General features: G+C 32.8%; 1 protein-coding gene across 1 annotated transcript; it reads right to left on the reverse strand.

The window, feature by feature from the left end:
* Window positions 1-4: 4 nt before the first annotated feature.
* On the reverse strand, window positions 5-11256 carry LOC119603567 (ras guanine nucleotide exchange factor R; the record flags this gene model as incomplete). Its single annotated transcript, XM_037955615.1, has 8 exons — window positions 10325-11256; window positions 9884-10269; window positions 8255-9790; window positions 8053-8193; window positions 7849-7988; window positions 7650-7789; window positions 694-984; window positions 5-624 (listed from the first exon to the last, which is right to left on the reverse strand). Coding segments are annotated over exons 1-8 (3675 nt in total), but the record flags the coding sequence as incomplete, so codon positions are not given.
* Window positions 11257-12969: the final 1713 nt, after the last annotated feature.

The raw sequence follows: 12969 nt of genomic DNA on the forward strand, positions 1-12969 counted from the left end.
GCGTTGTTGTTGCATTTGTCACCAAAACATTTTGTATGGGAGGTATTGCTGCTGTGGAGTTTGTAGTTAATTCATGTATTGAAGACATTTTGGGTCTCTTAGTTGTCTCTGTATTCTTACACTTTTTGTCACTTTTATCGCCTTCTTCCTTATGTTTGCGTTTTTCCTTTTTCTCTTTACGTCCACTGTTCGGCTGATTAACACTATTGGTTACACCTTTGGGATTCTCGTTTGGTGGCAAAGATACAATTTTAGCCACCACTTTATTGATTAAATTATGTTCAATAACCATTTTTCTCATATCTATTTTGGGCTCCTCTTTAGTTAGTTTCTTTTTGGCCGGTGATACATCCAATTTAGCTTCATCTTTAAGGGTATTGGTTGAATCATCGGTGCCACTTTCACTGGAACGTCTACTCAAACCGTCTACATCATTAAGTTTTTTCTTAGCTTTACCCTCTGCTGTACGTTTGCAGTAGGTTTTCTTGGCCTCATCATGTGATATGGGATGTGGTAATATGGTTTGTTTCTCCTTATATTGTGGCGGCTCTGCCAAAACTGGATTATTTTTTTCATTTATAACTTCTTGGCCTGGATAATACTGACGTAAACGCAAATGCCAAGCTAAAATAGCAAATAAGACAGAAAAGTTAAAATCTTTAATTCCTAAAAGTTAAACTGTAATTTAATTACCAACACTGGTTACTGCTGTTACGGTACGAAATTGATGTATAATATTACGCGGCAAAAAGTATATATCATTATCACATAATTTAATGCGAGCATAACGTATGCCATCCCGCCTCAATTGATTTAGTTTAGCATCCTCAATCCATTGGACACATTGTGAAATGGGCGGTTCGTGTAAATCGAGTTGTAAAGTTTCAACTAATTGATTGAAATCTTGTGCTGCAAAAGCTACTACATCTTTGGTAATACGATTCTGTTCGTAAGTTTGACCACAATGAACTGCTTTTAGAATGCCTGAAATAAGATATTATAATTGGAATTAATAAAGTATAGTGGAAAACCAATTCGCTACAAAGGCAAAGAGAAAAAAGGTAGAAATAATTCAACATGTTTGAGCTAAAGTAATGGAGATGACGTCATTACGACGGTTGGAAGCGATAGATGTGGTACTAGTTATAAAAGTTACGGTTAGGGTCATTCCCTAACTACTGATGGTGTTCCCTAGATATTGCTGCTGCGACTACCGCTCTCAATTGCATCTTGTCAACAACAAATAAAGGCTGTGAAATTCAAACATAGTTCTGTCATCACTACTTATCGACCCGACTCCTACTCGGTAAACAATATTCAACCCAGCTTTCAACAGCTGCATAAACAGAAAGTTTCTTTTACTCAGGAAAGAACTATGGAGCCCCAGTCGAACACCTCTGCACAGTAGAATTGTTTACAAATAAAATCGACTTTGGAATTTTTTAATAAAATTTTGATATTTTTGGCGAAATTTTGAATTGTTAGTGAAATTTTGAGTTTCTAGTGAAATTTTGAATTTCTAGTGAAATTTTGAATTTTTAGTGAAACTTAAAATTTTTATTGAAAATTCCAAATTTCCAGTGAAATTTTTAATTTTTACTGAAATTTTTAATATTGAGTGAATTTGAAAATTCCAAATTTCGAGTGAAATTTTTAATTTTTACTGAAATTTTTAATATAGAGTGAAAAATGAAAATTGTAGTAAAAATTTTTTAGTGAAATTTTAAATTTTTATGAATTTTTTATCAAAATTTTGGATTTTTATTGAAAACTTGACTTTTTAAAGAAAATTCAAAGTTTTGGTGAAAATTCGAATTCTTAGTGAAATTTTTAATTTTTAGTGAAATTATGAATTTTTAATGAAATTTTTAGTTTCTAATGAAATTTTGAATTTCTAATGAAATTTTGAATTTCTAATGAAATTTTGAATTTTAAATGTTAGTGAAATTTTTAACATCGAGTAAAATATTAAAATTTTAGTAAGAAAAATTAATTTTTAGTGAAATTTGGAATTATCAAATTTTAAATTTTTTATAAATTTCTCGTTAAATTTTTAGTTTTGGCGAAATTTCAAATTTCTATTAAAATTTCGAATTTCTAGTGAAATTTCGAATTTCTAGTGAAATTTTGAATTTCTAGTGAAACTTGGAATTTCTAGTGAAATTTCTAATTTTAGGTGAAATTTCTAATTTTAGGTGAAATTTCGAATTTCTAGTGAAATTTATTGGATTTAAATATTTTATTGAACTAACTACAATTATTTTTATATAACAAAACTAATAATTCATAAACAACATTGATCAAATACAATGTTCAAAAACAGTGTTACAAAACATTAATTAGTTAAAATAACATATTTAACACTTTCCCTTGTTTTAATTAATTAATATTTAAACAATTTCGTAAATGTTGCAATCGAGGTTTAGGCAAAGGTTTTGTCATCATATCAGCCACTTGATTTTCTGTTGGCACTTGAGATACCTTTAAATGACCCTCAGTAACTTTTTCTCTAATGAAAAAATGCTTCAAAGCAATATGCTTAGTTCGTTTATGAAACTCCGGGTTTTGTGCTAATCGTATTGCCGCAGTGTTATCAATATGAATTACAGGAAGTTCATTATAGTTGATTAAATCATTAAAAAGTGTTTTTAGCCAAATTATTTCTTTTGCACCCTCGTTTGCAGCTACTATTTCTGCCTCTGTTGTTGAAGTCGACACCATTGGTTGTCTCTGGCTTAACCACGAGATAGCTCCACCTGCATATGAAACAACAACACCAGATGTTGAACGACCAGTATTTGTACACCCACCAAAATCAGCATCACTATAACAAGTTAGCTTCTTTGGACCTTGTCTTTTGTAAATTATACCAAAATTTATTGTGCCGGCGATATATCTGAAAACTCGCTTTACTCTTTGAATATCTTCAACGGTAGGATTTTCTAGGGATCTTGATAAAAACCCAACACTATATGCAAGGTCAGGCCTTGTTCCCAGCATAAGATACATTAGTGCACCTACAGCTTGACGATATGGAAAATCACTGACAACTTTCCCTGATTTCACTTCATTATTCGATTTTTCCATTGGTGTTGAAACTGGGCGACATTCGGTAAATTTGAATCTTTCGAGTATTTTTGTAGCATAGGCTTTTTGATGAATTTTTATGTGATCATTATTTTTATCAATTTCTAGACCAAGAAAATAGTTTGCATCCTTAACAACTATTTTAAATTCGGATTTCAATTCTTTTAAAAATTCTTCTAAATCGTTATTATCCGAAGCTGCGACTAAGCCATCATCTACATAGAGAGCAATAATCAACTTCTTTCCATTCTTCTCCCTAATGTAAAGACAAGTATCTGCAGAACTTGGCTTAAACTTCAGCTTTTCTAAAAATGTATCCATACGCGTATGCCAGCATCTTGGCGCTTGCTTTAGACCATATAAACTCCTTTTAAGACGACAAACTCTTTTTGTACCATCACCAAAACCTTCAGGTTGATTCATGTATATCGTCTCTTGTAATTCACCATATAAAAACGCGGTTGACACATCAAACTGTTTTAAATGTAGACCTTCAGTAGCTGCTACACTAAGAAGTGACCTAATTGTTGACATCTTAGCTACCGGACTAAAGGTTTGATCATAGTCAATTCCATGCTTCTGCTTAAAACCTTTTATAACAAGCCTCGCTTTATATTTGTCAATGCTACCGTCAGCGTTTGTTTTTATTTTATAAACCCACTTGGCAGGAAGTGCTTTTACATCTTTTTGCGAATCTGTGAGCACCCATGTTTTGTTTTCCTTTAATGAGTTTATCTCGGACTGCATGGCTTTCATCCACTCATCCTTCTTTTCACTCTCAACGGCCTCTTTAAAAGTCATAGGGGTTGTTATTTGATTAACAAATTCTTTAGACATCATTACGAAATCATTATGAGCCGCATTAGATATTATAATTGTGCGATTTCGTAAACGTTTTACATCTGGACCTTCTTCTTCATCTTCAGATATACTTCTTTGCCGCTTATTACGATTTTGTGTTTCGGCATCTTGCACCACAAACTCTTCATCATCACTCTGGTCTTCAGTTTCATATTCAGTTGACGTTTCTTCATCATGTTGTGGTTCGGCATCTTGTTGTTAGGTTTCGTTTGTTGTTTAAACTTTGTTCCTTTCTTCTGATTAAAAACCAACGCTTCTTGATTATTTGAAGAATTTACAACATTATTTGATTTATTAAAATTTCGTTCATACAAACACAACTGCATAATCAATTCATCTAATGATTTATCTCTATCATTCGTCAGCATCATCCAGCTAGATTTAAATACTTCATATGATGTTGGCAATATATTCAAAATTTTACAAATCAGCAATAAATCTGGTAATGTATTTTCTCCTTTCATGCGTAATCCATTGTTTATTTCAGTCCATAGGCTTTTTAATTTGGATACATGAGTTGAAATGTCACAATTTTCATTCCATTCAAAAGAAAACAAGTCATTGCACATTTTATATAGCTGGTCTTTGGAAGTTGCTTCAAACTGTTGATGTAATGCATCCCACATCTCACAAGCAGAATCTTTATCCATTACCTTTAGATAGATTTCATCCGTTATGGTACTAGTTATGATACTCTTGGCATAACTATTTGCTTTGCGATACAAATCTTCATTCTTCTTATGTTCTCTTATTTGTATCTCCGTTGCATTCGTTGCTATGGGTTCTGGTTTGGTTAACTTCTTTTCAACCACATCTAGAGAACCCTCATAGAACTCAAGGAGGTCCCTGACCTTCCTCTTCCATATCGGCCAGTCTGTCTCACCTGATAGGGGCTTAAGGCTTTTAGAAAATTCCATTTTGAATCTTGAAAATCTTGATTATTCTTAAAAATCTTCTTGATTGATCTTGAAAATCTTGATTCACTATTATTTTTATTATTTTAAAATCACTGATTCTTATATTAGTTATTTTCTTGTTTTTCAATAAAATTTTTCTTTTTTATTTATTATAACAAATTTTCTGTTTAACTTCAGAAAATTTTCACAAAATTTGAAATTATTTTCTTAGCTATGTTGGCCCATAACCTATTGGATTTAAATATTTTATTGAACTAACTACAATTATTTTTATATAACAAAACTAATAATTCATAAACAACATTGATCAAATACAATGTTCAAAAACAGTGTTACAATACATTAATTAGTTAAAATAACATATTTAACAAAATTTCTAGTGAAGTTTTGAATTTCTAGTGAAATTTAGATTTTTCTGTGAAATTTAATTTTTAGTGAAATCATGCTTCAATAATCTGGTGGAATTCTTTGGACAAAAAATGTAATAACTATTACAGGGAGTTCAGCGTATATGCTGCTTGGGTATAAGTGGTGACATGAGCACTACGCCAAGGCTCTGAAAACGTTGCTAGATATTCCACCCATATATAAGGTATGAAGCGGAACTTACAGCCGAACAGCTCATAACTTTAGACGTAACGAACAAAGGCTGTTATAGGTTACGTCATTAATTTATACTCAGCACATTGGAAGGCTATAGGTGTGCCCGATCTCATACCAGACACAGAATATGTCGGGAACTTTGCAACACTGATAGAATCTCATATAGAATGTCATGGTTAAGCCGAACATTACAGCAAATTCTAGTAGGAATCCGTTGCTACGCGGTTCTCTCTTGAATGGGTGTCAAGCAGGCTTGTGGTTCTACCTAACCACAATACTATCTTCCAGGTAGAAGTCCGTGCAATAACGGAATATGTAAGTTGGACTTGAATAAATAAAGCGCCAAAAGGGGTTAATATTTATTGATATCCAGAAGGCAATTAGGGCTATATCAGATGATAAGTTTAAATCTGATACTCTCCCAGAGGTAAAGTTTACATCATATGGGTAATAACAAAAACTAGCTTCAAATGGAGCTCAAGTTTTGGGTTAGACTAACACAAAACCATTCGACGCAACTAGGGTTGAGAATTAAAAATATGGGCGAGAGAATCCCATAAGAACTCTTGGAATAATGAAATGGTAGGTAGAACCACAAAGATGAGGAAAGCATAGCAAGAGCAGGACAAGAAGCCTCCTTAAAATAAGCAAATATATGATTATATGATCGAAAGACCATACAGTAAAATCTACCACGAAACACTAGAAAAGAACTCAGTTTCACTTCCAGGACTTTCATGTAGCATTTGCTTCTGCTCCGATTTGTCTCCTCCAGGTGTAGTTGTTGTAACAACTAAAAAATACTCCAGTTAGGGGGTTCTACATCAATGTCCAGGTCTAAAAATTGTGCTAATTCAATTGGATGTATCCATAAATCTATTGGACAAAGTGATGTAGGGTTGACTGAGCATTTGAATATATCGTGGGTATCATGGGGACCTTTACCACATGCTGGACATTCGTTGGGGAAGGAACAGTCTATACGTGACCAGTAGGCATTAAGCCTGCAGCCCCATCCCTATCTTAGTTGTTTCAGAACTATTCTTGTTTTCCGCGGCAGGTTTTCTTCTGTGTCTGCTATTGGTGGTGGGCGGCCTCCAAGTACGACATTCATACGGTATACTGCGACAGCGGAATTGATGACGTCTCTATGAATGTCGTTCAAAACTGCCATCTACAAGTACTGATCTATTTGATCCTGCACATAACTGCGTATGTTCTCCTCGTATATACGAAGATCCTTCCTAGAGATGCATCCAACTGTGTGATGTTAAAGTTGGAATGACCAGAAGGAACTGTTTAGTGTGTTCCTTGACTGGGAGAATCTTCATTTCCTCGTGTAGATGTTGTTCCGTAATTTTTAGGCAGCATTTTGGAGGCTTTTAATGTTTCTCCACTGGATATCACTGAGCGGAAGTGACCACACTGAAACAGTATAATTAACCACTGACCGACCAATCGATTTATATGTAGCTAACAAGGTTTCCTTACCCCAAAAGCTGCCTGCTAGCGCTTTGAGGATCTTATATATACCTTGCAATTTGTATGCGATTGCATTTTTGGGTGGTTCAAGGTCGGAATTTGGACTCCATCGACCACGACGTCAAGGGTTAAATTAATTTCCTTCGTCCAGGTGGTAAAAAGTGTTTGCTGGTGATAGTTGCAGGTTACGCGTAGTGAAGAACAGATGTATTTCATTGTGAGGGGTTCGAGGGTTTGCGTCTTTTTCTATCTCGAACGGATTTAAAACCTGGTAAAGTTATATCATGCTATAGCGATGTTTTTACAGTTCGGCAGTCGCGGACAGTTCTTTCCTGGGGAAAAAACATTCGGTCGAGCTGGGTGGATAATCTTTGACCGAGTATGACTAGTATGGTTTCGAAGGGGAATTCCCTCTAGACACAATTTACAAATTTCAATTAATTTTTTGAATGCAGAAAAGTAATATTTATCACACATACTACAATGGAGGGCATCATTCCTCTGTCTGTGATTCTATTAGTATCACATTTAAACATCATATATTTAACTCACAAATTTGAAGAAATAGATTATGGGACATAAAAAAGAAAATCATTTAACGATTTTCTTATTCCGATACCAACTACTGTGTTACTTTGACAACTTCCCTGTTATCATTGTTATAAACAATTAAACTCTTTAAAAAAACATCATACATACCAACAGCAGCTGTTGTTATACGTTCATGACCATGACCCACATGATCAGCATGGGCTTTAGTGCGATCCTCAATCATTGTTTCACGAGCCTCCGAAAGTCGTGGTAAATATTGCAAATTACGCAATTCATTGATACGTGTCCTAAAAGAAAAACATTTACAATAAAACAAACTTTAAATAAATTAAAATATAGTACAAACCTTTGTCTTTTCATGGGAGTTTTACTGTTTAACTCAGCTGTTGGTACTAACTGTTCACCAGAGCGTATCCATAAAATGGGACCATCATTGGAAAGTCGGGGATCAGTTTGTAATATTGAACAAGGACCCCAAGGCATTGTCTATAATTAAAAATTCGATTAAATTAAAGAAAACTATAAAATATTTTAATGAAATTGAGAAAACCTTTTTTAAAAACGGATTTTCTTCTATACGTCCTAATAAATCAGGAAAATAGCCTCCAACTTCTTCATGCACTTTGCCCACTAAACTGATTTGATGAAGAGGACCATAACGAAAAGTACCCTGGGAATAATTACGCACCACCTAGAGTTATAATTTGGAAGATATTAAAACATATTTAAATTAAACTTTTAATTAAACATACCTGTTCATAATATTGTGCCATGGTACAGGTTTCTATATCAGAGTTTCTACCCAAAACTCCAGCCTTAACCGTTAAGGTTGAATAATTTTCCGCCATATGTTCTAGTAAATCGGGCAAATATTTAGCTGCATCATGTACAATGCCCATAACATGATGAGCATAACCTTCTTCATCTTCAGCAAAACAAATTTCAAAAAATTCATTAACCAATTCGTCCATTTCATCGGGTGAAAGATTTTGTATTTCATCTTGATATAAATGTACCACTGAAGCACCACCATTGGGATATACTTCCACCTCAAAGTACTGACCATATTTAAGATGCTCCAGTCCCACGGGTATATGATTATTGTTGCGACTGGTACGTGTGATATTTGGTGCTGGTGCATGTTTTGCACTTTGTGTGCCCACACTGACACGACGTATTTTTGATCTTTTATAACAACGAGAACATTCCCGACTACGTGAGGACGAAGAGGAGGAAGAATTCAAACTGCTACTGTGTTTATTGGACGAAGAAGAAGATGACATTGAAGAGCGATGATGATGGTGATTATGACTACTACTGCCGGAAGAAGAACGTCTTGATGAAGTGGCCGAATGCGATGATGAAGACGATGAAGAGGTTAAAGTAGAAGTGGAAGTAGAGGAAGAAGTTGTAGAAGTAGATAAAACGGTCATAGAACTACTTGTCACTACAGGAGAAGCTACATTATGGCCCAATGACTGATGATTGCTATTTACGTTATGTGATGTTGCCACCGAGCCTTGACTTAAGGAAATGGGTGTGACAAAAGTCTTTTGAGATGGTGAAGGCATTATTATTGTTTCAATTTTTATTTTTGTTTCATTATTTATTGTTTGTTGGGGTTTGATTTTTACTTCTTCTTTTTCTATATTTTCACATTTTATTTCTGTTTTTATTAATTCAACTGGTTTTAAAGGTTCAACTCTTGTTAAGGGAGTAGTATTAACATTGTCAATTTTATTTTCACTGTTAAAATTTAATTGTCTTGCAACTTCATTTGGTTTTTTCGTAACGAGACTTTTAAAAACTTGTTCATTATTTTCCTTTTTGATTTCGATAATATTTTCATCTTTTAGTTTCAATTTAAGGGGTGAAGATTCTACCGCCGCTATATCACTTAAAGATTTGTCAGTTTTAAGGGATTGTTTATCGTGTGTTAAGCTATTTATTATGGTTTTATTACTTATTTCATCTTTCTTGTCTTCTAAGACGATTTTCTTTATTTCGGGTTTTTGATTTTCCACAACAAGTTTTCTTTCTATTGCTGTTGCTGCTGTCTCATTTTTCTCCTTTAATGATATGTCATTTTGTTTAGCAATTGTTGGAATATTGGTCACTGTTGTAACTAATGCATTTGTTTTCTCTGCATCTTTGACTTTGTCGGGTATAACATTTTCAGATGATGTTATCTTTATAGTACTGTTTTGACTGGTCTTACTACTTTCGGAACTTCGTCTACGGTGGCCGGATTCCTTGCTGGAATCCACTGATGTTTGGGACAATGATATCTGTAAATTGGTAAATATTGTTAATTAAGTGTGATCTTTATTTGCTATTAAAAGGAATTAAATTGGAGTCCAAGATTATAACAAATTCAATACCTTCTCTCTGTCCTCATTTGCGGCGCTTGTTGACAACTTTGGTGTAAAGGCACTACTACTGGTGTTTGTATTGCTGCTACTGTTAGATTTCACTTTGGGTGTAGAGCTAGAACTAGAACCATTTCCTGCCGTTTTACTACTACTAGAAACATGACTCTCTTTAGAACTTGATTTAGAGCTAGAACGATCTGTGCTGCTCTTAGACGAAGATGAAGAAGAGTGCGATTTGTGTTTATCTTTATCTTTTTTATGATGAGCACTTTTATCAGATGAAGAAGATATTTTGTCTTTTTCTTTGGATTTTTTCGTCTGATCAGCACGATCTTTGTCACGTTCCCGATCATTATCACGATCTTTTTCTTTTTTCTTCTTTTTGTGTGATTTCTCTGAAAAAATTATAAAATTAATAGAGAATATTTATTAATAGTTATTGCCAGTTACCTTTGTCACCACTACTGCGTTCCTTTAAAGGAGTAGTGTTAGATGAAGTTGAGGTTGTTTTAATAGCATTACGTTGTTGTTCCACATTAGTTAATGTTACCGTATTAACTATTATTGTTGTTTTTGTGTCCTTAACTGGCTGCAATTGTTTTTCTATTACCTTTTGTTCGGTTTTATTAATAGGATTTTCTAACTTCTCCTCTATTCCTTCAACTGTTTTCCCCACTATAGGTGGTGGCTCTTTCACTTTATTATTTTCATCAGCGGTAACAATATTACCACCGGCTAAATGTTCATTATTTATTTTTGTATTCATTGTTGTTGTTGTTACATGTAATTGTAATTTTTGCTGCTGTTGTTGTTGTTGCTCTTGTTGCGACTTTGAGGACGTCACATGAGTTGTTTCCACAATATTCGACATTGCGCGCCACTTCCCTACGTCGATATCAGGACGTACAAATAAATTTTTTTCCCACTACAAGACAATTTTGCCGAAGTTCATACAAAAATCGATTTTATTTGGCCGCCTCGTTAACAATATAAAAAAACACTCACTAAGCGCGCAATTTACAATAAATTTATTATTTACGTTTGCTTTTATTTTCTATTCAATACATTTAGCTTAACTTTTCCTCAATATAGATTTATTCTAAGAAAAATTTTCCCATTTTCTTTGTGCAACGCATGCAATACATTCTTTTCTTCTGCGTCACGGAAAAAATTGATTTTTTTATTTTCTTTCGCAATAATCTACACTTTTTACGTATATAACAATGTAATTTTCTGTTTTCACTTTTTACTTTAGCATAATATGACTTTGTTTTATTTGCAATTAATTATTTTTTTTTAGTATTTTTGCAAATTCCACTTCACGCGTCCATTTTTACCATAATAAAAATTACTAAACAACAGGGTTGTATTTCTCTACTTTATGTGATACAGAGATCTGTGACGACAAACTTTAACGGCGTTGGTTGACACTAAAAATTTTGGCGGCGACTTATAAACGACTACGGCAAATTTGTTTCGTTTTGAGTAATGAATAACTATTAAATGCCTGAATTTGATTATTACTATAATTTTAGTTCCATATAGTAGGTTTTGGAATTGAAAAGTAGGAATTTGATCCACATTTGCCCAAACAATGTTCGTGGAAAGCGACAGGAACTATGAGTTAAAGAACGAACTTGTTATTTCTTTATATAAATATATTATACTAATAACATACTTATATAAATATATCTGAGAGGTCCCACTTTGGGGAGGCCTGACAGCACCTCTGATGGGCCGATGCGTTTAAATTTCAAATCGCATGTAAAATTTTATGTAAATTAGACTTGCCGGTTAAAAAAATTGTCTATATCACTGTGCGCGATCAAAACTTCCTTAAACTGTAATATTTCGACAACTTAATAAAACTATTAAGCCAATTTTTTTAAACTGGAACATTTTCGACGACGTCGTCATTAAAAGTTTATTGGCGGCTAGCATATAATAAAAATTACTAAACAACATGGTTGTATTTCTCTAGTAGAGATGTGAAATGAGGCGAAAAAGTAATGCCCATCAAATTTTTCCACAGCAATGTTGTATTTAAAGCGAATTGGTAGAGTTGTCAAGTTTATATTTTATTAAAAAGGTTTTAAATAGTTTATTTTCTTATTTAACGGTTAAAAGGATTAAATTAACAATAAATATTTAATTTGATAATGGAAAGTAAATATAAAGAATGGTTTATTTTCTCAAATATGTAATCGTACTTACAAGCGAAAACAGTTTTTCGGTTTTGTGTTAATATTGATTTCCTAATTTTTGATTTAATTACATTATACATACATTACTAATACATATACATATAAAACTTAAATATAATTGTTACAATATTACTTATCGTAGAACAAGTAGGAAAAAATACCGATTATTAAATTTCCACATCAATTAAAAAATTCCCCAAATGTAAATAAATCAATTGTTTAATCATTTAGGGGAATTTTGCAATAAACAAAAATATTCTCACATTATAATTATAAATCACAAACCTTTAAGTAGATTGTTAAAAAAACTCGAAAACTTTTTCATATCTATTTTAGAGATTATTTAAAAAAAAAACATATGCAATTTGATGAAATCTGTAACTGGCACCAATCTATCTATCTATCTATCTATCTATCTATCTATCTATCATCTATCTATCTATCTATCTATCTATCTATCTATCTATCTATCTATCTATCTATCTATCTATCTATCTATCTATCTATCTATCTATCTATCTATCTATCTATCTATCTATCTATCTATCTATCTATCTATCTATCTATCTATCTATCTATCTATCTATCTATCTATCTATCTATCTATCTATCTATCTATCTATCTATCTATCTATCTATCTATCTATCTATCTATCTATCTATCTATCTATCTATCTATCTATCTATCTATCTATCTATCTATCTATCTATCTATCTATCTATCTATCTATCTATCTATCTATCTATCTATCTATCTATCTATCTATCTATCTATCTATCTATCTATCTATCTATCTATCTATCTATCTATCTATCTATCTATCTATCTATCTATCTATCTATCTATCTATCTATCTATCTATCTATCTATCTATCTATCTATCTATCTAT

This window comes from Lucilia sericata, unplaced genomic scaffold (assembly GCF_015586225.1).
Source record: "Lucilia sericata isolate MDLA Ls3-8-SP2 unplaced genomic scaffold, ASM1558622v1 Contig000312F_arrow, whole genome shotgun sequence".
NCBI classification, from domain to species: domain Eukaryota; kingdom Metazoa; phylum Arthropoda; class Insecta; order Diptera; family Calliphoridae; genus Lucilia; species Lucilia sericata.